General features: G+C 43.2%; 1 protein-coding gene across 1 annotated transcript in view; it reads right to left on the bottom strand.

The window, feature by feature from the left end:
* Positions 1-27,580, bottom strand: part of ANO2 (anoctamin 2) — a 373,778-nt gene that overhangs the window by 107,226 nt on the left and 238,972 nt on the right. Inside the window, exon 19 of the mRNA XM_082255012.1 lies at positions 7,532-7,680. Coding sequence (XP_082111138.1) covers positions 7,532-7,680 — 149 coding nt within the window. The remainder of the gene's footprint in view (positions 1-7,531; positions 7,681-27,580) is intronic.

Genomic DNA, 27,580 nt, shown 5'->3' with positions numbered 1-27,580 from the left:
ACAAACAATAGTAATTGGGGCCTAGTGTGGTTGTGTACGTGTGATATACATACACTTTTTGGGATCATATTTTCTATTCCGCTATGTAATCAAAAACCTTTGGGGATCAGTTAAATTGGGGGATAGTCTGTGTTGGTACGTGTGAGAGAGATCCACCTTTCCAAGTTGTTGGGGTTCATCTCATACTTCTGAAGGTTTGAGGGTGCTGCCTGTTCCATACCCCCCCTACTCCTCATCTAGCCTTTTAGGGGTACAAACAATAGTAATTGGGGCCTAGTGTGGTTGTGTACGTGCGAGATACATACACTTTTTTTGATCATATTTCCTATTCCGCTATTCAATAAAAACCTTTGAGGATCAATTGAATTGCGGGATAGTCTGTGTCGGTACGTGTGAGAGAGATCCACCTTTCCAAGTTGTTGGGGTTCATCTCATACTTCTGAAGGTTTGAGGGTGCTGCCTGTTCCATACCCCCCCTACTCCTCATCTAGCCTTTTAGGGGTACAAACAATAGTAATTGGGGCCTAGTGTGGTTGTGTACGTGCGAGATACATACACTTTTTTTGATCATATTTCCTATTCCGCTATTCAATAAAAACCTTTGAGGATCAATTGAATTGCGGGATAGTCTGTGTCGGTACGTGTGAGAGAGATCCACCTTTCCAAGTTGTTGGGGTTCATCTCATACTTCTGAAGGTTTGAGGGTGCTGCCTGTTCCATACCCCCCCTACTCCTCATCTAGCCTTTTAGGGGTACAAACAATAGTAATTGGGGCCTAGTGTGGTTGTGTACGTGCGAGATACATACACTTTTTTTGATCATATTTCCTATTCCGCTATTCAATAAAAACCTTTGAGGATCAATTGAATTGCGGGATAGTCTGTGTCGGTACGTGTGAGAGAGATCCACCTTTCCAAGTTGTTGGGGTTCATCTCATACTTCTGAAGGTTTGAGGGTGCTGCCTGTTCCATACCCCCCCTACTCCTCATCTAGCCTTTTAGGGGTACAAACAATAGTAATTGGGGCCTAGTGTGGTTGTGTACGTGCGAGATACATACACTTTTTTTGATCATATTTCCTATTCCGCTATTCAATAAAAACCTTTGAGGATCAATTGAATTGCGGGATAGTCTGTGTCGGTACGTGTGAGAGAGATCCACCTTTCCAAGTTGTTGGGGTTCATCTCATACTTCTGAAGGTTTGAGGGTGCTGCCTGTTCCATACCCCCCCTACTCCTCATCTAGCCTTTTAGGGGTACAAACAATAGTAATTGGGGCCTAGTGTGGTTGTGTACGTGCGAGATACATACACTTTTTTTGATCATATTTCCTATTCCGCTATTCAATAAAAACCTTTGAGGATCAATTGAATTGCGGGATAGTCTGTGTCGGTACGTGTGAGAGAGATCCACCTTTCCAAGTTGTTGGGGTTCATCTCATACTTCTGAAGGTTTGAGGGTGCTGCCTGTTCCATACCCCCCCTACTCCTCATCTAGCCTTTTAGGGGTACAAACAATAGTAATTGGGGCCTAGTGTGGTTGTGTACGTGCGAGATACATACACTTTTTTTGATCATATTTCCTATTCCGCTATTCAATAAAAACCTTTGAGGATCAATTGAATTGCGGGATAGTCTGTGTCGGTACGTGTGAGAGAGATCCACCTTTCCAAATTGTTGGGGTTCATCTCATACTTCTGAAGGTTTGAGGGTGCTGCCTGTTCCATACCCCCCCTACTCCTCATCTAGCCTTTTAGGGGTACAAACAATAGTAATTGGGGCCTAGTGTGGTTGTGTACGTGCGAGATACATACACTTTTTTTGATCATATTTCCTATTCCGCTATTCAATAAAAACCTTTGAGGATCAATTGAATTGCGGGATAGTCTGTGTCGGTACGTGTGAGAGAGATCCACCTTTCCAAGTTGTTGGGGTTCATCTCATACTTCTGAAGGTTTGAGGGTGCTGCCTGTTCCATACCCCCCCTACTCCTCATCTAGCCTTTTAGGGGTACAAACAATAGTAATTGGGGCCTAGTGTGGTTGTGTACGTGCGAGATACATACACTTTTTTTGATCATATTTCCTATTCCGCTATTCAATAAAAACCTTTCTAGGGCAAGATCTTAAATTACAGAAATATGAGGAGACCGTCAAATAAGGGCCGTGGCCTGGGTCGTGGTGCTGCTGGTAGAGCTCCTGTTGCAAGGAGAGGACATGGTCGATCTGTGCCAGCTACACGCACAAGTGAAACACCTTCCTCAAGTGTGAGTAGGCGACAGAACCTGCATCAGTATTTGGTAGGGCATCAAACGCCCCTAGAAGTGATGAGGCCAGAACAAGTTGAGGCGATAGTAGATTGGTTTGCTGCTGACAGTGCCTCCAGTTCCTTCACATTGTCTCCCACCCAGTCTACTGCAGAAAGGTCAGAGTTGGCACCTGCAGCCAATGTCCAACCGTCTTTCACCTCACCCCCTTGCAAATCAGGCCAGCAGTCTGAGCCCCAAGCCATACAGCAGTCTCTTATTCTTTTTGAGGACTCTGTCAGCAGGGTTTCCCAGGGCCATCCACCTAGCCCTGCCCCAGAAGTGGAAGAGATTGAGTGCAGCGATGCCCAACCACTTATTCCTCAAGATGAGTACATGCAAGGATCATCGCAGCACGTCTCCGATGATGACGAAACGCAGGTGCCAACTGCTGCGGCGTTCAGCATTGTGGAGACCGACAAGGAGGGCAGGGGTGAAGACTGGGTGGAAGATGATGTGGAGGACGATGAGGTCCTCGACCCCACATGGAATGAACGTCATGCAGGTGAACTGAGTAGTTTGGAGGAAGAGGCGGTGGTCGCACAGAGCCACCAGCACAGCAGAAGAGGGAGCAGGGTGCAGAAGCGGAGCGGCCGTGCCCTAGACACTACGCCCGCTACTGCCCAACGCAGCAAGGGAACGAGCGCACCAAAGTCAGCTCAAAGGAGTTCTCTAGCGTGGAAGTTCTTTAGAAAATGTGCTGATGACAGGACACGAGTGGTTTGCACCCTGTGCAATCAGAGCTTGAAGCGAGGCATGAACCTTCTCAACCTGAGCACAACCTGCATGATCAGGCATCTAAGTGCAAAGCACGAGCTGCAGTGGAGTACACACCTTCAAAACCAAGAAACGTCTCTGGCTCATCCTGCTTCCTCTTCTGCTGCAGTCTCGGCCGCTCCAGCCACATCTGTAGTGATACCGGCACCTGCCACCCCGCAAACAGACGATCTGTCAGCAACACCACCACCTGGGTCACCAACAACCATCTCCACAATGTCCCGTGGAAGCGTTCAGCTTTCCATCTCCCAAACACTTGAGAGGAAGAGGAAGTACCCCCCTACCCACCCGCGATCCCTGGCCCTGAATGCCAGCATTTCAAAATTATTGGCCTTTGAAATGCTGTCATTCCGTCTGGTGGAGACGCACAGTTTTAAAAACCTTATGTCGGTGGCTGTCCCACAGTACGTCGTGCCCAGCCGCCACTACTTTTCCAGGCAAGCCATCCCTTCCCTGCACAACCAAGTGGGGGAAAAAATCAGGTGTGCACTGCGCAACGCCATCTGTGCCAAGGTCCACCTAACTACGGATACGTGGACCAGTAAGCACGGTCAGGGGCGTTATATCTCCCTAACGGCACACTGGGTAAATGCAGTGGCGGATGGGCCTGAGGCGGATAGCAATTTGGCGCATGTCCTTCCACCACCGAGGATTGCAGGGCGCTTCAGTTTGCCTCCTGTTCCTAACTCCTCCTACTCCGCTTCCTCATCCTCTACCGCCTCCTCATCCGGACAGCGTAACACCTTCACCACCAACTTCAGCACGGCCAGGGGTAAACGACAGCAGGCAGTTTTACAACTTGCCTGTTTGGGGGACAAACCACACACCGCGCAGGAGTTGTGGAGGAGCATGGAACAGCAGACAAATGAGTGGTTGCTGCCAGCGAGCCTCAAGCCCGGCCTGGTGGTGTGCGATAACGGGCGAAATCTCATAGCAGCTCTGGGCCTAGCCGGTTTGACGCACATCCCTTGCCTGGCGCATGTGCTGAATTTGGTGGTGCAGAGGTTCCTTAAAAACTACCCCGATATGTCAGAGCTGCTGCAGAAAGTGCGGGCCGTTTGTGCGCACTTTCGGCGTTCTCACCCTGCTGCTGCTCGCCTGGCAGCGCTGCAGCGTAACTTCGGCCTTCCCGCTCACCGCCTCATATGTGACGTGCCCACAAGGTGGAACTCCACCTTGCACATGCTGGAAAGACTGTGCGAGCAGCAGCAGGCCATAGTGGAGTTTCAGCTGCAGCACGCACGCGTGAGTCGCTCTGCGGAACAGCACCACTTCACCACCAATAACTGGGCCTCCATGCGAGACCTGTGTGCCTTGTTGCGCTGTTTTGAGTACTCCACCAACATGGCCAGTGGCAATGATGCAGTTCTCAGCTTAACTATCCCACTTCTATGCCTCCTTGAAAAAACAATTCGGGCGATGATGGAAGAGGATGTGGCACAGGATGAGGAGGAGGAGGAGGATGAAGAGGTAACATTTCCAAGGCTTTCAGGGCAGTCATTCGCAAGGGGCTCCGAGGGTGGGTTCCTGCACACGCAAACGCCAGGGACGCAATTGTCCAGCAGGGGCACAGTTCTGGAGGATGAGGAGGATGAGGAGGAGGAGGAGCTGGAGGAGGAGATGGAACCATGTTCACAGCAGGGTGGCACCCAGGCCAGCTCATGGCCATCACTGGTGCGTGGCTGGGGGGATACAGAGGACACGGACCATACACCTCCCACAGAGGACAGCCTTTCGTTGCCTCTGGGCAGCCTGGCACACATGAGCGATTACATGCTGCAGTGTCTCCACAACGACCGCCGAGTTGCCCACATTCTAACTTGTGCTGATTACTGGGTGGCCACGCTGCTGGATCCCCGTTACAAGGACAACGTACCGTCCTTAATTCACTCACTGGAGCGCGATCGCAAGATGCGCGAGTACAAGCGCACGCTGGTAGACGCCATGCTGCTGGCATTCCCATCTGACAGCGGGGCCACAGTGGAAGCACAAGGCAGAGGAGGAGGAGGAGGAGGTCGCCAACGCAACCAGGGCACCGCCAGCACCTCAGAAGGCAGGGTTAGCATGGCCGAAATGTGGAAAAGCTTTGTCAGCACGCCACAACAAACAGCAGCACCAGCAGCTCAGATGGAACGTCTTAGCAGGAGGCAGCATTTTACCAACATGGTGGAGCAGTATGTGTGCACACGCCTACATGTAGTGAATGACGGGTCTGCCCCCTTCAACTTCTGGGTCTCCAAATTGGGCACATGGCCTGAGCTTGCCCTTTACGCCTTGGAGGTGCTGGCGTGCCCTGCAGCCAGTGTATTATCTGAACGGGTATTTAGCACGGCTGGGGGCGTTATAACAGACAAGCGCAGCCGCCTGTCCAGAGACAATGTGGACAAGCTCACGTTCATTAAAATGAACCAGGCATGGATCCCACGGGACTTTTCCGTACCTTATGCAGAATAGCAATGGATACCGACCTTACCCACCCATTGTTCCATTTTTGCTCTTTCTCACTCTTTTGGGGTGTACCCTCATTTAAAATTTGTGAAAAGAAGCAGTGTTGGCTACCTCGTCCTCCTCCTCAGGGCCAGATTAATGTAGGGTCTATTGGAGCTGCAGCTCCAGGCCCCTACCTTTTATATAGGCCCCGGGTTGGCCATATTCACTGTTACCGCTCTTCTGTCACTTGTAAACACAGAAGTCTGGCTTCTATGCTCGCTTCCCCAGGCAGCACCCTCAGAACCTCCCCACACAGCGTGAAGGCCGGACAAGGAGGGACAGTTGGTGATGCATGGATGTGTTTATGGGCTTCAGAGACAGCATCCCATGTTGAATTAGGCATGCATGGCTGCACCCTTCCTCCTCTGGGTGCATGGCAAGGCACGGCCCTAAGGCCCTTCAAAATCCTCAGCACCAAGCCCATGATGCTGTTAATCCGGCCCTGGTCCTCCTCCACCGCCGCTTCCACCTACACCGCCCATAGGTGTGCGCAGCCTATTGCATTAAGGTGTGCACCCCAAAGTTGAAATACACATGCATGTGTTTGCCAGCAGGGAGAGTAATGTATCGGGGCCATGTACCTGTAGGCAAGGAGAAATAGAGCAGAGCAGGTCCCAGGGAGATCTTTCCCATCTCCTCACTGGCAATGCTATGTGCCCTAGGTGATTAGGGTGTGCCCAGGCACACCCAGCACACCCTGTGCGCACGCCTATGTCACCGCCACATCCACCACCACCTCAACCTCCCTCCTACTCCATATGGGCCTCGTCCTTCAGAGATGAAGAAGAACATTGTTTTATTTTTCTGTTTTTTTTTGTTGTTTTAAGTTATTTCCCTATCCACATTTGTTTGCAGAGCACTTGCCATGCTCTTAATTACGTTTTGCTGCCATTTGCAGCACTCTAGCCCTTTCCTTTGGTGTTTTAGAGCCATTTTAGTGCCTTAAAGTTCGGGTCCCCATTGACTTCAATGGGGTTCGGTGTCCGGGAAAAGTTCGGTAAAAGTCCGGGACACGGACCCGGACTTTTTTTTAAAGTTCGGCCGAACCCGTCGAACACGGACATCTAGGTGTCCGCTCAACCCTAGAAAAGACGCATTACAAATATTTTGTCGGAAGCTGAGCCATCAGTGGACTGGAATACTTCCCTCAAAATTTAATCTACCATCCTATATAAAGTCCACTCAAAGGAGACAGAGGTCTGGTTCCCCCAATGCACTAATTGTGGTCAGCATCAAGGATAAAGGTCTGTATGGTGACAGAAATATTTTTCCACAAGCTGGAGGTTAGGCTGCAGGCTACCAAGCTGTAAGTAATCTTCACTTATTTTCTTATGTACCTCCCTAATGGAGTTAAAGCCTATGTTTAGTCAAAGAAAATTTTGAAAAAACGAACTGGCTGTGGATTTAGTTGAAATATTTAGTCTTCTGATCCCCCTATTTAAAAACAAGGTGCACAAAATCAAGCCATGTAGTCTCTATTGGCAAACATTAGTATACAAAGACTTTTTAGACAATTGTTGCGTGCTTCTAAATTTGCAGCAACAGTTTGGGGAAGGCCCGTTTCTGTTTCAGCATGATTGTGCCCTTGTGAACAAAGCCAGCTCTATATAGACATGGTTTGATGAGTTTGGTGTTGAAGAACATGACTGGCCTGCACAGGGTCCTGACCTCTGCCCCACTGAACACCATTCCTTCTTCTTCAGCATCAGTACATGACCAGCCTTTTTTGGCATATAGAAAATTCATTGAAAAGCCTTTTTAGAAAAGTAGAAGCAGCAAAGGAGGGTAACTCTATAGCAATGCCCATTATTTTGAAATGGGGTGTCCAACAAGCTTATATAGGTGTCATAGTCAGTTGTCCACAAACGTTTAGCCATATAGTGTATTACCATAACTACATAAATATCCTTAAACCACTAACATTCAGAACAATACAAACATTGCACATAAGCTTGCCCTTACTCATCTCCATGTATTCTGGTGTCAGTCCAGTGAATGGCTCCAAAGCGTAGTCACGGACCCATTGTTGATGTTCTCTAGAATTGTGCATACTATTTTCTCGGGAGTCTGTCCTGTCATCCTTCAACTTTCTGAACAATTTTTTCAATTTCCTGAAATGAAGGAAACATAAAATCTTATTGCGCCAGCTTTTAAATTAAACGTTGTAGTTTGCTTTGCTCTCTTCGTTGTCCATGCAACAACTGCTTTAGCTAATAAATGAAAATTTAGTAAAGGCTTATTGGAAAAGCAAAATCTTTTACAAAATCCATAAAATCATAATGACTCATATCCTGATCGTACAAAGAAGAATGCCCATGAATCAGAAATGATTTCATTAATCCAAAATGCTGAGTACAGAATATTTTCCGGCCATTGGAACATTAAAGGAATAGTTAATGAATCTTTAAAGGTACACTCCCAGTTTAGCTTGAAAATATAGCATAGACTAGTGGATAAGGGATGCATCTTATCTGCCAATGGCTTTTGTTTTTTATCTCAATACGGTGTGCCTTTAAAAGGTTACACTATTAAATGAAATTCTCTGCTCCCCACTTTGCTTGAAAGGCTCAAAGGCTCTTTGCAGTTCAAATAATTTACACCTGATTACTAATAAATAATATATGCCAATGTTCCACAATCACTGCAGCACAGTACACCCTGCGTGCAGAGCATGTAGTTCTTAACAAGGGTGTTTAAAAACATAAATTGAAAAGAAGGCTTTGGAAAGTCTTGCTTGATCTGGGTGCAAAGGATTGTAGGAAATATAATATTATAATATATATATATATATATATATATATATATATATATATATATATATATATATATAGGAAATATATAATATACACACATATGGATAAGGTCCTGCACTTTCAAAGAACATTGGGACGTAAACACAGATCACTGAAATTTTTATTTATTGACTACAATGGACACCTTAAATATTTTAAGGTTTAATTCCACTTTACTGAAGAATTGAGCTCTGTAAGGCACGATAGAGAGTTATCAACTTTAAAAATACAAAATAGTAAGGCCGCACACCACTGTTTCACTCTGCATCAAAGTAAATCAAATGGAACAAGTGTAAAAAGCACTCCACTAAGCCACAGTAGGAAGCTAAATGCACCAAAGGAAGACAGCCCATGAGTGCCTTGCCCACTTGTTCCAATAAAGTTTTGAAGCAGAGCAGCAATATACAGCCTTAAGCCCCGTACACACGCATCGAAAATTGGCAGGGAATTTTCGTCCAACGTCCGATCTGCCAATTTTCGGCTTGTTAGTATGATGCTTCCGACAACCGACATCCGACTTTTCGGGCGAAAAAAATCTGGTGTGCAGACTATAAAATTTTTGTTGGCCGGGCATGCTCAGATAAGAAAGAACACAAAGAAAGCAAACCAACACATGACATCACTTCAGAAGCAGATTTTTGTTGGGCGAGAAAATTCGTGTGCAGTCTAGGCACATTCCAACCAACAAAACACAACTCTGGACAAAAGACGGATGATCGGTCGGCCGATAATCGTTGCGTGTGTACGGGGCTTTACTTTTTTTATTTGATACGCACATGGGAGGTGATGAGACTCAGAAGGGCACAACACCTGTAGCTGGGGTTTTAAGAGGCCAGTCGCTGTCTCTTTCACAAAGGAACAAATTCAACAGAGCGTTACTGCATAACTTTACAAACAGTATTTTTTTTAATTTTCTTGTTCTTTTACAACGCTTTAAATAAATTACCTTGGTTAAAAAAATGCCCTAAATTAATGCACAAAATGCACAATTTGTTGCATGCCAAAATCCAAATGTTATCATTTTCCATTGGGTGCTTCCAAAGAGTCCAAACCTGCATTAGCAGATAGGATTATTTTCAAAGCTGACTATTTCACTGCCACTTCTTATTAAAACAGAGTTTATTTTCATTCAGAAAATCCTCAGTACAACATGCAAATGTATTTTTAGCTGCACAAATATTTTTATTGTTCCATACAGTAACATTTGTTAACATATTTGAAGCAGCCATCTTACGGTGACAAGGGTAGGAAAGAACAATGTGCTGTTAAAACAATGCTCTCTAGTGGCAAAACTATGATAATGGCTGAAGACAAAATGACAAACACAACAATGCATTTCTTGCTACAAGAGAAAGTTTAAGGAAGATTTTTTAAAATTATATATGGTTATGAAGGTAAATATTTATGTTTATAAATGCTGTATATTGGTAATATGTTTAGACCTTTTATATGCATCAATATTGCCATCACTGACGTCAATGGTGGGAATAGAGTAACTCAGTGACCTCTGTGATATGAATGGAATGCATACCAATGAATGAAGCATCGTCCTGGACTTATCATCACTCTTCTGTGAACAGAAAACTCCTCTAATCCTGTGTTGTTGTATGAAGTTGGTTTAGAAGACCAAGATTCTCTGTGTGACATAGGTGATAATCAGATGAGATTCTTCAGCTCTCTAGGCATGTTAGGGAACAGCCCAGCTGTCTGTTCAACATGAAGAAAGCTCTTGACTTGCTGAGTCTAGGGATAATAACTTCAGACACCTAACATTCTTGTTCCTATACAAAATGTCCCAAAGAATGGGAGTAGTCAATAAGTGTTAAAGGTAACTAATAACAATCACTTGATCCAGCTGGTTTCCATCGACATATTTGCACCACCGCAAACCTCTAGCTAAACTATGGGGGAAGTTTTAAAACACCTTGCCCTATTACTCCTTAAGAGTACTTTGGTGTTTTGGGTGTTTATCTGATCCTTCCCATACTTGCAACCAATAAAGGTTCCCATAGACAACTTGAATTCCTGCTAAAGGTACTGAAATTAGAGCCATGGGGCCTTGAAAGCATCACCCAGCTTGAAATATTTCGGGGAAAAATCAGCTAAGCCAGGTGGAAAATGATTGACTGAACAGGTACTGCATCCTGTAATATTCAGCCGCAGAAGCAGCTTCCGTCTGAATACAATGAAGATTCTTCCATCCATGCTGTTAAGCATGGATAATGTAATCAAGTGATTTTTTCTGCCCCTGTCTCTCGCTGGATGGCTGAGATTTGAGTCGTCAATGCCCAGTATTAAGCTAGTCATACAATGGATAGTATTTTATGTGAACATAATCATTTTCTGAACATCTGTTATATTTTTTATGGTTATCTCCATGAATGGCGTTGACTGCAGTGACAAGAAAAATTGAAGGCAAAAGATGGAAAATGTTTCTCCTTTATTTTCTGAACTTAAAAAAACCTAATTGTTTATGTCGTTTCCATTTGGAAAAATTTTACTTATTCTATTGAACATGTTGTAGGTAAAGCTTGATCTGGATATGCAGTAGAACGTTCATTGTCTGTCATAAACAGGTATCTATCATTGACATCTATTCTAAGCACCAGTGTATGGAATTGTATATGCTTGCTGCCGCATGGAGCTCTGCGCATGTGCTTTACAGAGACTTTTTACAGGTAAGGGTTTTTTACAGTCTTCATTTAATCACGGCTGTGCACCCTTGATGCAGTTTTATTTCTACAATGAATGTGCAAGGATGCAGTATATGTTCAGCCCATATTTTTCCACCTGGCTCACCCGATTTTTCCATGAAATATGTCAAGCTGGGTAAAGCTTGCAAGGCCCCATGGCTCGAATTTCTGTAGTTTTATCTGTAAAGCTTGATTTGGATATAGAATTTTCTGTCATGAATATTGGTTCATTTTATATATGGTATATATAATATTTGGTAGGGTCACTGGCAATAACATGACATCACTACCATGCATACCGAAATGTTAAAATTTGAATAATTGGCATGGTATCTCTAAACAAACATTTTAAGGGTTTTGTAGTGAAATTTGTCAATCGCATGCTATGGCAAATTTGCAGAATTTCTATCCGAACATTAAAACAAATTTCTACCCGTGTATGTCTACAAATGTATGGGAGAGCTGACTGAAGGATAAGCTAACAGGTTGTTTAGACCAGCGTTTTTCAACCTGTGTGCTGCGGCACACTGGTGTGCCGGGAAGAGTCCCCAGGTGTGCCGTGGCAAAATTACCCCATCTGATCTACAAACTGTGTTGGCCACTCAGTTAAGCTTTGTTGTTACAGCGGTTCTGGTCCGCTGTCTAAAGCTCACTTCCCGCTGCCGCAGGCATTTGGGAAGCTGTGCGGGCCGTCTGATCGCATCTTGCCAACCGATGAGGTCATCGGTTGCTAGGGGCGGGTCAAGCGTACGCACAGCTTTCTGGGATGTGCGAGACGCAGGTCCCAGGAGACGCAGGCTGGCGCACTTTTCCCCGAGGGGAGGTGAAGCAGAGCATGAGGAGAGGAGGAAGAACAGGGAGGAGGCTTTTCAGTGGCTGCATATGAGCTCCTCTGAGCTCCATGAGGTACAGCAATTGTACCTGTAATTTACCTGCATGTTTTTGTTTTAGGTATAATTGCAGGCATGGTGATTGTTTTTTTTTTTTTAATGCAATATAAATATACATAAGATATGTTGGTTATTATTATTATTATTGGTAATAGTAACTATATTTCTTTAATGGTAACTGCACTTCTTTTTATTTTGTCTTCCGCTTGCACATTGCTCTGCTGCAGTTTGGCCGCTGTGCAAGTGTTGCGCAGGGTACCCGCGGTTTTCATGTGCATTACCTGCAGTTTCCTATAGACTTCTATTATGTCCCTCATTTTTGGTGTGCTTTCAGAAAATGTAGGACACAATAGAAGTTGAGGAGTTGAGGAGAAACGGCAGGTAACGCACATGAAAAGTGCAAGTACCCTGCGCTACACCTGCACTGCATAGTTAAATATAAATTCCGGCTGTGAAATGGTTTATCGGGGTTATGGCTGAAGATATCAGCCATAACCTCAGTATTGTTTTTTACAGCCCACAGCTGGCTTTCTAATGAAAGGGTTCCAAGCAGCACATGAGCCACTGGAATTCTTTCAGAAGCAGCGGGAGGGGATGTACCCCCCTCCCACCGGCTCACCCGAAAAGCAATCCAATAGTGCAGCCGGCTAGTCCCAGGGGGCGATGAAAGAGTATATCCTCTTTAATAGGCTCTATGGTTTTGGAGGGCCAGAGTGACGTCATGTTGTTCCGTCCAGTCCAGGCTGCATTTTTGGTTGGTGTGCCTTGAGATTCTTCCAGATTTTAAAGTGCCTTGGGTGAAAAAAGGTTGAACAACACTGGTTTAGACCATGCCTGCACATCTAACATTTCTTCTAGGTCTCTGGTCAGCTGATTGGTTTATTGTTTTCCCTGCATTATGAGATGAAGTGCAAAAAACTACCTATAGAACTCATACATGACACGATCAGGCCTTTTTAGGGGATTAGAGAAGAATCCCTCAGGCTGGATTCACACCTAATACAGATGTGACTCACAGCAGGGGATCTGGTGCGTCCCTGTTTTTCGTTTCAGGGATGAATCAGGCCCGAATTTTTGCCTGAATTCGGACATGAAACTGAGCCAAATGTGCACAGGACTCCTATGCAATGTGCTCTGCGTCCACCCCGGAGATGTGTGAACCGGCTCCAATGAGAGCCAGGCACATTCCCCTGTCATGTGAATTGGATGCAGTGAATCTAGCCTTAAACTGGCCTTTAACTGAAATGAATTCATTCATCCTTAACAGGAGGAAACTTTTGATCACCTGGTATGAATACATAAAAGGTCCATACAGTAACTTAACTGAGAAATTGATAATTTTAGGGTAAATAAGATATCAGTGCACTGTTTGCGACTGGAGAAAATTAGGTTCTTTATTGTACTGATTCTCCAATTTTGATATTGTGGAATAGACTTCCATAGAAAGCAGTTCTAGATGACTCAGTAGATTGTTTCAAAAAGGTAAGTGTTTCTAAAAGCACAAAATATAAAGGAAGGGCTACTCTTATTTGTAGGAAATATCATTTTAGACTGTTGACCCAGAAAGTTATCTAAGTGTAAATAATTGTTCCCATGCAGTGGGGCTGTGCCTGCAATGCATGGGTTATTCATTCCTTTTTGTGTGGGGGAATTCAGAGCAGAGATATACTTACTTAATCCACCAATCCTCAGAGTGCGAGACCGGTCCCTGTTGCTCCTGCCCTCCTGCATGCTAGAGGTATTGTAAATGGACTTTTCCTGACTTCATCACGCCCATAGACCGGCTCTGGATGTGAGGATGGCAGGAACAGTCCACCTCTGGATGTGGGGGAGTGTGGTTTTCTGGAGGATCGAAGGAATGGGTAAAAATAGCCTTCCAGTGCACCCCTAGAAAAAATAGACAGGTAAACCATGCAGTGCGGGCACAGCCCCACTGAAAGGGAGACATTTTTTTTTTTCATGGAGTTCTGCTTTAAGGATCAGGAAGGAAATGTATTCCGTATTAAAGCAAACCGAATCATACTTAAGGCATCTCTTTCCTTTGGATCAACTGCGGATTTTAGGTTCTGGTAATATAATATTTGTAGATATATAGGCTGATCCCTATGGGCTTTTTTTTCCTTTAGTCTTTTTTTAAGTTTGTTTTTTTTACTTAAAGTGTTTGTTACCCCCAACATTTCATATTCACGATATGTGCCTGCTGTACCATGTACTTGTATGAGAAAGTATCCTGTTCTCTTTGTATTGCTTCCTGAAATCCCTGATGTTCCTGCCAGCCCCTCTGCTTTCCTATTAAAAACTGACCACACCAAACAGGAGTTCGAACACACACCGTGGTCAGTTCTTTAGCTGTGCTCGGAACTCAGCCTGCTCTCCTTCAATGATCAGACTTGTCCTGACCCCGCCCCGCACAGCCATTCACTGGTAAGCTCAGTGTGCCGCTGCTTCTCCTCCGATCAGCTCTTATGCAGCTGAGAACAGAGGGTATGTGATCACTTATAAAAAGGGAAAAGGGGTATTTATAATGTTTTTTTTATATCTATGCACAAATGTTTTTCCTTTCATTTCTATTTTAAACTGAATAGGTTGTTTTACAAGGTGATTGTTTACAACCACTTTAAGTATGTTACTTAGCAAACTGGTATTGGATTAATAAGGAAGGGTTATAAGGAATAAGGTTGTACAGAATAAGTCCAATTGCCTATTAGATAATAAGCAGTAACGGTCTCATATCTACTTTTGACTAGCAGTTGTGGACAATTGCAATTCCTATGGCAGCCAATATAATTCTCTCTGCATTTCTAGCCTCAGTTTAATATATTAAAAGCTCAGATCTGATTCGTTGCTGTAAAACAAATTCCCCTATCTTTATAAACACTTCTTTTATACCAGCAGTACTGTATATGTCTCACTTTTTCAGCTGGAACGAAATAAAAGTAGGAAGAGAAAGGAAATAAATCTCTGAGTGCCCTCAGCTTTTTGTGTTATTAGCCGTGTTGCTAAAAAACAACAGTGATGCCCTTCAAGTGTCAATGACATATATGCACGCTATGATTGAAAATACATCTTTGTTTTCATGCTAACAATTTGTTCTCTTGAGCAACCCTTTGTTGGTTTTGAAATGGAACTCCTAGCCACTTAAACCAAATTTGCCAAATAATAAGCATGACAAAATATCTATTGTCTAGCGGGTATGCTCTTTCATTCCTTACTGGCCCCTGGAACGGTTTAGTACAATCTGTCCTGTTCCTGCTACAGGGGATTTCTGTTGATATTTTGATTTGCATTTGCTTCAATGTCTTGCAGAGTCGCAGACTAAACAGAAGCAAAGGACGTTGTATAACATGAAGGATGATGCCCTGAGTAACGTGGTGGAGTACATGTGGCATCCAGTTACAATTTATCCTCATGGACATCTGTGTCTTGTTCTCTTGTTCTCCATATTTGGGTAAGATAATTAACAATATACACAACAGACTCTGTATTAAAGGCAAGCAAGATGTAAAGGTTATTGTAGCTTTTGGGATAAAGAAGCTAAAACTGACAGAATGGACCCCAATATCTGTTTGGCAAGCATAACACTTCTGCAGCACTTCTTTTGCCCCACAAGGTGTCCTCAGTCTACTGGGTTGAATGTTGGTGGACACCCCTCTTGGCACAGCATCCCGGGCTCACTGTACTATTGTATTAACAGCTATCACATGTCACTACATGTAGCATTTGGGTTTGATTAAAGACATGTAACAAAGCATCCATGATGCTATCAGCTAGTAATAACTTCCATGGAAAGAGAATATTTTTTAGTTTGGGGAATGGGAGGGTGACGGGACAGAAAAACTAGACTTGCACTTTAAATGCTGGTTTCTCACACTGATTATACTGATATTACCAACACTCCCCAGCCTGGCAGCTCATCCCACCCCTACAAAACAGTGCTGGTGTTTAGAGAGTTTGTTGCTTTACCTGTAGCGACACCAGTATTAAAGCTAGTTGGTTTATCTGTAGCGCCACCAGTATTAAAGGGAGCTAGTTGGTTTATCTGTAGCGCCACCAGTATTAAAGAGAGCTAGTTGGTTTACCTGTAGCACCACCAGTATTAAACAGAGCTAGTTGGTTTATCTGTAGCGCCACCAGTATTAAAGAGAGCTAGTTGGTTTACCTGTAGCGCCACCAGTAATAAAGAGAACTAGTTGGTTTACCTGTAGCACCACCAGTAGTAAGGAGAGCTAGTTGGTTTACCTGTAGTGCCACCAGTATTAAGGAGAGCTAGTTGGTTTACCTGTAGCGCCACCAGTTTTAAAGAGAGCTAGTTGGTTTACCTGTAACGCCACCAGTATTAAAGAGAGCTAGTTGGTTTACCTGTAGCGCCACCAGTATTAAAGAGAATTAGTTGGTTTACCTGTAGCGCCACCAGTATTAAAAATAGCTATTAGGTTTACCTGTAGCGCCACCAGTATTAAAAATAGCTAGTAGGTTTACCTGTAGTGCCACCAGTATTAAGGAGAGCTAGTTGGTTTACCTGTAGCGCCACCAGTTTTAAAGAGAGCTAGTTGGTTTACCTGTAACGCCACCAGTATTAAAGAGAGCTAGTTGGTTTACCTGTAGCGCCACCAGTATTAAAGAGAATTAGTTGGTTTACCTGTAGCGCCACCAGTATTAAAAATAGCTAGTAGGTTTACCTGTAGCGCCACCAGTATTAAAGAGAGCTAGTTGGTTTACCTGTAGCGCCACCAGTATTAAAGAGAGCTATTAGGTTTACCTGAAGCGCCACCAGTATTAAAGAGAGCTAGTTGGTTTACCTGTAGTGCCACCAGTATTCAAGAGAGCTAGTTGGTTTACCTGTAGCGCCACCAGTATTAAAGAGAGCTAGTTGGTTTACCTGTAGCGCCACCAGTATTAAAGAGAGCTATTAGGTTTACCTGAAGCGCCACCAGTATTAAAGAGAGCTAGTTGGTTTACCTGTAGTGCCACCAGTATTCAAGAGAGCTAGTTGGTTTACCTGTAGCGCCACCAGTATTAAAGAGAGTTAGTTGGTTTACCTGTAGCGCCACCAGTATTAAAGAGAGTTAGTTGGTTTACCTGTAGCGCCACCAGTATTAAAGAGAGCTAGTAGGTTTACCTGTAGCTCCACCAGTATTAAAGAGAGTTAGTTGGTTTACCTGTAGCGCCACCAGTATTAAAGAGAGCTAGTAGGTTTACCTGTAGCGCCACCAGTATTAAATAGAGTTAGTTGGTTTACCTGTAGCGCCACCAGTTTTAAAGAGAGCTAGTTGGTTTACCTGTAGTGCCACCAGTATTAAAGAAAGCTAGTTGGTTTACCTGTAGCGCCACCAGTATTAAAGAGAGCTAGTTGGTTTACCTGTAGTTCTTCTGCTCATGCAATTTGAAATAAAGATGCTGTGAGAACCTTTTTTTTTTTTTCAGAGGGACTCACTACCAGGGGACAGGAGAAAACAAACTCTTTAATCATTTCTGGAACGGAAGGATTTACACCCTTAATGACCAGGCCATTTTCTGTGATTACGGCCCTGTGTTACTTTAACTGACAATTGCGTGGTCGCGCAACGCTGTACTCTAATAAAATTGATGTGCTTTTTTTCCCACAAATAGAGCTTTCCCAATAAGTGTATATTGATTTGTTTGCGCAAAAGTTATCGTGTCTACAAACTAGGGAAAAGATTTAGGTAATTTTTATTTTTATATATCTTTCTAGTAATGGCGGTGATCAGCGATTTTTAGCGGGACTGCGACATTGCGGCGGACAGATCGGACACATAACTGCCATTATTTACACTTTTGGCGGGACCAGTGACATTACTACAGTAATCAGTGCTAACAATATGCACTGTTACTGTACTAACGACACTGTCAGGAAAGGAGTTAACACCAGGGACGATCAAAGGGTTGTCCCTGGGGGGGGGGGTGCTTTCTAACTGTGGGGGTTATGGACTTTCTGCATGAACACAGAGACCTGTGTTCCTAAACGGGAGAAACACAGGATCCCTGCGTTCATAACTGAAAAAAAAAACAGTAGTCTGCCATGTTTACGACGACAGACCCCCATTCTGTCTCCACCAGCAATCGCGGTTGCCGGACCCTGAGCTGGCTTCCCCTGTGGCGAATGGATGCATGCACGCCCCCCCCGCTAGGGGTCCCGAAAAGCGCCGTACAGGTATGTCGCCTAGCTGGACAGAGCCGGCCTGCCTCAGTGTATGTACGGCGACTGGTCGGCAAGTGGTTAATATACCAACAAAGACCCAAAAGCAGATGATTGACAAACCCCTTTAAGGTGTATGCAAAGAAAACCTTTTATTCTTTTAGTTTTTGATAGAGTAGGGAAAAGGTAAAGTAGAACTAAACTCTCTCAATCAACATTAAATATTTTAATCCTTATGCTTTTTTATCTAAGCACACCCTCCCGCTTGCATGCCTGAGCTAAAGACAGATGTATTCCAGAAAGAAAATTCTACATGAAGCATCTGCACTTACTAAAGATGGCCACAGCTAGAGATGCCAGGGGAGGTTTTTCAAAGTAATTTCTCAATAAATTACCCACTTAGCGACTGCGCTATAGCCAAATGATGGCTACAGCGCAGAGGGCTAGAACCTCCTGTGATTGCGCCAGCTGCACGCCCGCTGCTGGGCACGGGCGACACACTCTGTGATCACAGTGTCTAGAAGACACTGCTGATCACAGATTGGCTCTTTACCACATGATCAGCTGTGTCCATGGATGTAAATAGAAGCTGATTATCCGCACTCCTTTCCTCATGCTGACAGCATGAGAAGAGGAGAAGAGAGCCGATAACTGGCTTCTCTAAAAGGGACACTGACAATCAGGGCACTGATTATCAGTGTCCTGATTATCAGTGCAGTCCAAACAGTGCCCACCAGTGCTGCCAATCTGCGCCCACCAGCTCTGCCAATGTGTGCCCACCAGTGCTGCCAATCAGTGCCCACTAGTGCTGCCAATAAGTACCCATCAGTGCTGTCAATCAGTGCCCATCAGTGCCTCCGCGTCACCTATCAGGGCCTATCAGTGCCGCCTATCAGTGCCACCTATCAGTGTCCATTCGTCCTGCCTATCAGTGCAGCCTCATCAGTGCCCACCTGTGCCCACCAGTGCCTCCTCATCAGTGCCCACCAGTGCCATCTCATCTGTGACCATCATTGCAGCCTCATCAGCGCACATTAGTGAAGGATAAAAATTACCTGTTTCCTAAATTTTTTAGCAAATTATGAAAAAAAAATTATTTTTTTTTTTTCAAAAGTTTCAGTAATTTTTTGTTTGTTTAGCAAAAAAATAAAAAAATCCAGTGGTGATTAAATACCACCAAAAGAGAGGTCTATTTGTGTGAAAAAATTAATAATAAACATTTTCTTTGGGTATAGTGTTGCAGGACCGCTCAATTGTCATTCAAAGTGCAACAGCGCTAATAGCTGAAAATTAGCCTGGGCAGGAAGGGGGTAAAAGTGGTTAAAGTGTGGAGACATGGATAGATGGGTGTGTTTGTGTTAAATATTATAATTTAATTAAATCGTGTTTTCAGCTTGTGTTGCTCGGATATAGTTAAGTTCTGCTTTAAGACCCCCCTCCCCTTCCTTTTTTGTCTTTGTCCCATTTGGGATTTTCCCCTTCACTTCCTGTCCAAGAGATACAACAATACAACACGAAATCTCTCCAAACTGAGGGGAAGTCCCCATTTGGACACTTGCCACTGGAGCAGATGTTCCTTTTGGAAAACATTTTGGATTTCCTTTTACTGTTTATGCCAGGAAAGGGCGAACCTCCTTAGCAGGAACACAGACAGCAATAAAAACCTGGCAGGGGTTTTATTACTTTCCTACTCCATCCAAAAGTAAAAAAGATTAAAGTTTTATTTTTACAGACACTTAAGGTAAACCTAAAAAAAAAAAAAAAAAAACTACTAACATTTGTTTTTTAAACAAATGCCACCATTTTTTTTATTTTGTTCATATTACCCAACAAAGTTTTTCTAAGGTGATGATTTTTCGGCTTATACTATGCTGGGTAAAATTATGAATGGGGAAGCTGGTTTGTTATTTACTATAGTAGCATTCTTGTGTAAATTGTGTAATTAAATATCAGGAAAATATCATGTTCTCCTTCCAAGCCTGAACCAGGCTGAGGAACTGCTGCAAGTGTAAAGCAATTACAACCTGATATGACTTGAAAAACATGTCCATTTTGCTGGGCTTAGGACTCCTTGAGAATCATCTAAAGAATAGAACAAAACGTATGTAAAAGCCAGGGCTGGCCCAAGACCTTGTGCTGCCTGGGTCCAGGAACAAAATTCTGCCCCCCTCCCCTTAAAAAAAAAAAATAACACCCAACAAAAGGTCCCCACATCCATTATTTTAAATAAATATAAAATTTAGAAACTATTATATATACTGTTATCTGCTTCCATAACTCACCACCGGACCGGTCCACCAAACACACACTGTCTGTTCTCGGTCCTCCTGTCACTCCTGTGTCTGCCGTGCCCACCGCCCTAGAAGATCCAGCCTGCCCTGCGTGAGATAGAGTGCGCTGGAGTCTGAGATCTTTGCGCACACAACGATCACGTGAGGGACGTTACCTGGAGGAGACACTCCGCCTCCTCATACTCATCAGTTTGCACTACGGGCGGCAGTATGAGATAGAGTAATGCCATCCGTAACGTGCCGCAAATTGATGACACACAAAACTGTTTGAAAAATAATCTTGGGAGTCAATTTGCTGCCCCTCTCCAAGTTCTGCCTGGGTCCAATGGACCCAGCGGGACCCATGGTAGGGCCGGCCCTGGTAAAAGCCCACTTAAAGTGTCTGTATTTATTACTGCAATGCAGTCAGGCTGCATATGCAGTAATGAATACACTTTACTTTCTATGCATTTTTATTTACTAAGTGCTGCAGGAGGGGTTAAAATACCCCGGGCTAGCAACATGATGCAGAATCAGACCACTGATCTCACACACAATGCAGAAGCCTGCAGCTCCAATGGTTCATCACACCCCTGATCACTGCTCCAGTTATCAGCTCTATAGGTTCTTTAGCGACACTGTTGAATGGAACAGTGTGCAGGTTGGAGTTTTGGAATTCTGGAAACCCAGGCCACTAAAAAGCAAAATACACATCCGACCTCTCTTTGCCTAGTATGACCACATAAATGCTTCCGCTTTCTTCCCACTCTCTTGCAGAGCAGGTACACCCACTGGACACCAGATTTTATCCTTGAGCTAGCAAGTGGCAAACCAAAATGATCACATTGTTTAAGTCCCAACACTAACAGAGTAAAAAAAAGAAAAATAAATATTACATGGTTGAGTTTGTTATCTGTGTTCTTTATATTTATCTTGAGTTCTTCCATAATAAACTTAATATGGATAAAGGAATCTGTAGACTGAATCGTTTATCGCATGATTGTTCCCTGCTTTGCGCTGAGGAATTTAAAATTCCCTTTATGAAGTCTATACCCACATTGTCTAATTCAAGAACCAGCGGGGAAAGAACATCAAAGAGCATCAGGACTACTAGCGACTGGAAGTTTACAACATCCAAATGAAATGGTAGTGAATGAAGCACTCAACTTGCCCAAGATTAATGTAATGGGATAATTACACACACAAAAAAAAGACTCTTTTTGCCAGCCGGCTGAGATTTGTGTACTTTTCAGAAATCTGGTGTTTATACGACACTTGTAAAAGCCACGGAATTCTGCAGAAATATGGAAATTGTAGGTTCTAATGTTTAGCGTGCATTAATTATCTCCCTCTGGATCTGTTATTATTCGACATTAGCATTACTGACATATGTTTACTTGGAAGAGGCCTTTAAGTCCCTCATTACACATGGACGGTAACTGTAGGTGGTGAAACGGCAGCAATATGTCGAAAAACATGAAAGAGAACCAGCCACAGCTGGGCTTATATGTGAACCTAAATGTTTGGTGTTAAAGCTGAACTCTAACGCTCACACATGGACAATATTGTCCACCCTCAATTACTCCTGCCCACCTTGCTTGCCCCCATTCAGTAATTTATTCTACAAATACCCCATCCAAAGCCCTCTTTAAGATCCCACTATCAAGGGTCCATCCAATGCCCCATTTTTGAAAGTCAAGACTGGTAAACCAATGTTGAAATCTAGGCCCGCCTCTAAGCAGTCTGTTTCCTCCCCCAATCATGCTGTCATTATGCCACTGCTGGAGCCTTCAGGAGCCTGTGAGGAAACCACTGATGGAAAGCCATTAGGAAGTGTCTACATCAGCAGGCAATGATGTGGGCACCCAAAGAAGGACCTCAAATCTGCAGTCCAGAAGAAAGAAGACTCTAGACCAGCATATTATGTGAGCCTAGATTAAGGTAAGTAATTTGATTAGCTCAGTTTTCTTTTTTAATTATTAGAGCGATTAGCCAGAGGTTGGTGAGAGGGTAAAGTTTTCATCTTAATTGATGTATTCAATCAAGTATCATGAAATGTATTTTAAATGCAGATAGTATAAGTACCTGAATCTGTCTTAATATCAGCCCCTGTACACGTGCCAACAAGGCACACACTCTCAAGTAAAGAGAGCAGAGAGATGACTCATCAGTAATCTGCTGTTCTTGGCTGTCCAACCACAAACTTGAGGCCAGGGAAATAACCAGACTGTATTGCTTAACTGCAGTGAAGAAAAGTCAGGCCACAGGGCTGGCCATGCTGTGTGGTAAGTGTGTTATTCTCAGTATTGGATGGATAAAATTACAAATTCTTTTGGCAGGTAAAACAGTTTCCATATATGTATTTCAATTGTGTATTGAGCTGTTTGCCTGGAATTTAGTTCGAAATTGTTTATGTTGGCAAAATAAAGAGCAAAAAACAACATAATAATCGCTCCATTACAAGCACATTTCCTCATGTTTGTCTCTTTAAACCTTTGGTACTACAAAAAAAAAAATATCTATTGATCTGCTAGAAATCCAATGGGCTCCCACCTTTCTGATGAGCTGACAACACTGACTCTGCTGTACTAAAATGCAAAGTAGTGTTATAAGTCTTGCCTTAGTTCTCCCCTGTTCCCCTAATCAACGCCCTCTTCTGTTGCATGGATGAGGCGCTCCCAATAAAAAGAAAACATTCTTTACTAATACCGCACTTACCTACACACCCTGAACCCTTAGGCTCCGTTCAAATATTGGCCTCCTGGATAGCGGGCAAAATTGCGGCGATTCTGCCCGCAATCCTGACTCACAGGAATCGCGCGGGCATCCTGAAATTTGCTGTCACTCTCAATGGCACCCTAAACGCGGCGTGATTTTGCCGTGATTGTCGTCCGACGAACCACAGTAAAATCATTCAAATAGAATAGTGGGACGCTTGTCACCCAAAACTTCTTTTGGGCGACAATCGTCCTGCGATTCTAATTGCGCAAATTTATTGTGATTCATTGGTCGATTTGCAATCACCGGCAGAATTGCGGCAATTCTGTGAACGAATATGTGAACGGAGCCTCAAGTCCATCTTCTTGGGATATCTCAACAAACAGTAACAAGGCAAGGCTCACTAAATCTCAAAGAACCCCTGCTCATTTTCTTTTGCACCACAATAGTTAAAAATTAAAAAAGAAAAAAATGTAAAAATTAAAAAAGAAAAATTGTCCCACTTATTGCATACAAACAGTGCTGGGTCAAGGTTCTTTGGCACCCAAGAGGAATGCCAAAGTGCACCCCCTCCCCCAAGCTCTTTAATTTAGCGCTATGAAAAATAATGCAAATTGAAAAGGTGACCAAAAATAAAAAAAGCTATAGGAGGGGAATGAAGGAGGTAATAAAAATAATAAGGCTTACCTACAATTTTAACTGCAAATTTTATGTTAACACAAACTAATTAGGGAGGGTTAACTACAAATATTATTCTGTAAATTGTCCTTTTTATAAAGGCACATGAATTATGCTTCTGCTACAAAGCATTTTTTTTAACATTTGCCCCTACAAAAATAAATGAATGCAAAGTTAAAAGTTTTAGGCCCCTTTCAAGCGGGCAGTCCGGTCCGTATGTCCGTATATCACCCCATCCGTTTGCGGGTGATATACGGACATAATGCATGTCAATGGGATTGCGGATGTCAGCGGATGACCATCCGCTCCATCTGTTGTTCCATTTAGTCTGGGCTCAGACAGGAACAGTAAAACACAATCACTATGCAGCACTCCTAAGCAGGAAGACAGTGTACCATGTTCTAGGTAAATGTTAAATGGTCATGTTTTTAACAGAAAGGCACCTTTAAATAAAGTATCCTGCGGCACTTAGATTGCCTTTAATAGAAAGGAAACATTATGTTCTGGACCAGAGAATCCTAAGCCAACAAATCACACAGATGGGAAAATAAATGCTTGTTATAATGATGTATCGGTATCATGGACCCACGGGCTGAAAATGTTTGAAATCCCGAAGGCTTTGCTATTGACTTATCAAAGCTTATAGTCCAATGATTACAATTTGAAGAATGCTTTGTATTAGCCAGAGCCTCAGGTCCACTTTTCATGACTTGCCTAAATCCTTCCTTTGGTTCACTAATCACTTTCTAGGAAGTAATCCTAACAGCTTAATTGTTCATCTATGGAGAGAATTTACTCAACATGACTGTAGATTTGAGAGCGAGCCAGTGCTGTCTCTATCACTGTGCCCATTCTGATCAATATGCATAGTGTATGTACATTACAGGAACCTACTCTACCAGCTATTGTAAAGGTTAGAGCTGAACTTCAGGGAAATGGATAAAGTACATACTGTATACGTATTGCAGTCGGCAAGTGGGTAAAACCTGTCCTTGTGCTCTTGACTTTGCCTAGGCTAAAATGATGTCATCAGTGTGCTGCAGGCAGGAGGAAGCATTTATCCAGTCTTTTCTCCTCCAGTGATGAAAAGATGCCACCCCTATGTTATGGAGATGAGGTGAGGTGTTCTGTAGTCCTAACTAGTTTTTTAGAGTGATAACACTGCTCCTCTATTGATATAGTGCAGTGAATGAGTATTGTCACGCTAGCACTGGAAGGATTACCAAGTTTAAATAATTGAACATTTCTGAAAAAAAAAAAATGTAATGCAATCACCACATCTAAGGACTGGAAAGTTGAAATCTATTACATTTTTTGTACCTGAATTTACATACATTACAAACCTAACCTCAAAGCTCCTTTTGTAAGCGTCCTCTCCTCTGGGGTCCCTTGCTGATGATCTCGGCTCCTCCATTTCTCTGTGCTCCCCCATAGTAAGCCACTTCATATAGTTGTGTGCATTCATAGGAACCCACAGTGAGGCTCAAACCCCTCCCATGTTCTCTGCTTACAGAATTTGATTGAAAGCTGCAGGAGCCAATGGCTGCCACTGCTGTCTCTGTGCCTGTGAGAGGGGAGAGAGAGGACCAGCGCTGTTGCAGACAGGCACAGCATTGGATTGATACAGAACTCAGATAAGTATTCAGGAAGGGGGGGGGGGCACCTAGTGGAAGGCTTTTTACCTTAATGCAGGTAATGCAATAAGGTAAAAAACCCTTTTGGGTTTAGAACCACCTAAGGCCCCTTTCACACATACGGATGGTTCATTTCATCAGTTCAGTCATGTTTTTTTTCATCAGTTTTCTTCAGTCAGCATCAGTTTCACATTCATTTTTCCATCTGTTGTCATCTGTTTTTCATCTGTTTTTATCTGTTGTCATCCGTTTTTCATCTGTTGTCATTCGTTGTCATCTGTTGTCATCCATTGTCATCCATTTTTCATCTGTTGTCATCCGTTTTTTATCTGTTTTTATCTGTTGTTATCCGTTTTTCATCCGTTGTCATCCGTTTTTCATCTGTTGTCATCCATTGTCATCCATTTTTCATCTGTTGTCATCCGTTTTTTATCTGTTTTTATCTGTTGTTATCCGTTTTTCATCCGTTGTCATCTGTTTTTCATCTGTTGTCATCCGTTGTCATCTGTTGTCATCCATTGTCATCCGTTTTTCATCTGTTGTCATCCGTTTTTCATCTGTTTTTATCTGTTATCTGTTTTTCATCCGTTGTCATACATTTTTCATCTGCTTTTATCTGTTGTCATCCGTTGTCATCCGTTTTTCATCTGTTGTCATCCGTTGTCATCTGTTGTCATCCATTGTCATGCGTTTTTCATCCGTTGTCATCCGTTTTTAATCTGTTTTTATCTGTTGTCTTCCGTTTTTCATCTGTTGTCATCCGTTTTTCATCCTTTCTCATCCATTTTCATCCGTTTTTCTTGACGAATGAAAAATAGGGCTTTCATCCATTCAAAAATTAGATGTTGACAGAAGCTGATGAAAAGGGATGCCAATGGATGATCATCCATTGACATCCGTTTTTCCAGAGGAATGCATTAATGCCCGTTTTTTGTCCTTCAATGGATGCATGAAAAACGGAGGAACGGCCTGCATGTTTGAAAGGGGCCCTAAAGTATCACTCAGCCTAACCCTAGTACTAGTTTAACCACTTCAAAGTCATGATTACTTTGCAAATGCCAACAATATCATTACAAACTGGTGTCAGTCCCTATGCTAGGATCTATCCTACGCTAGGAAAAACTGATTAAAAGAAAAGGGTTTTGCCTGTCTTCCATTGCCCATACTTTATATGCACTATTTGTTTTTGATAGCCACGTGGATATATAACAACATATTAAATGAGTTCCTTTGTAACCACAATGGAATGCAAGAGTCATGGTGCTGCTTTCGAAAACTGACATCACACAAAAGTAGCACAATTATTGCCCAGTGATTTCAGCTCTTAATAGGACTGCCAGAGATTTAGTTTGTATATTTGATGTCTGGCAACTGTGCAAAACCCCATAAACAAACCAAAGGCAAGCGGCGCTGTAGAACACCGCGGACTGGATCCAGCAATGTCACCCTCGCCACCTGTTTCGCCTTACGCCCCATAAAACTGTCTCTGTTACAATTTCTAACATAGCTCGGGTCAAAAAGCACTTTAAAACAGCCAACCAAATATTGTGCAGTAAGATAAAGACAATTCTGTTTGCTTGGATGCTTGTATTGCTAGTCATAATTGTATAAAGACATTCCATTTGTGATTCATTTAATCACTAAATCTCCCTTTCTTCTCTTTAATCTGAAGGTTGTGAAAACAGCTACGACGTGTTGTGTACATAATGTTAATCCACAAATATGTAAATACAATGTGAAGTGAAACTTCTGAATCATACATAAATAAACAGTACAAGTTAGAGGCAGATATAGGATATTGTAGAAGGAAGATCACTTGGTCGCATGAAAGGGCAAGGGTGCTGTTGAATCAGTAAAACCTATATAAAGTGTATGTCAAGGCAAAATTAAACAAACCCCCCCCAAAAAATAAAAAATAAAGTTTGCAGTACATCTTTGCAAATTATGTATACATCATCAGGTTTTGTCTCTTTACAAATGCTCCAAGTGCAGAAAAATGTCTGTTGATCTGCCGGAAATCCAGTAAGCTTCAAACTTCCTGTAGTGGGCAGACAATGCTGTCTCTTCAGCACTGATATCCCAAGCATTGTTGTCAGCCCTGTAGAGTTCTCCTTGGTGGACTACAAAACACCTCTCCCATATGGGGATGAAGATAGGGAGGTGCGTTTTATAGTCCCTC

This window comes from Pelophylax lessonae, assembly GCF_965119305.1.
Source record: "Pelophylax lessonae genome assembly, chromosome: 4".
Taxonomy (NCBI): Eukaryota; Metazoa; Chordata; class Amphibia; order Anura; family Ranidae; genus Pelophylax; species Pelophylax lessonae.
This window is presented reverse-complemented; position numbering and strand designations above follow the sequence as displayed.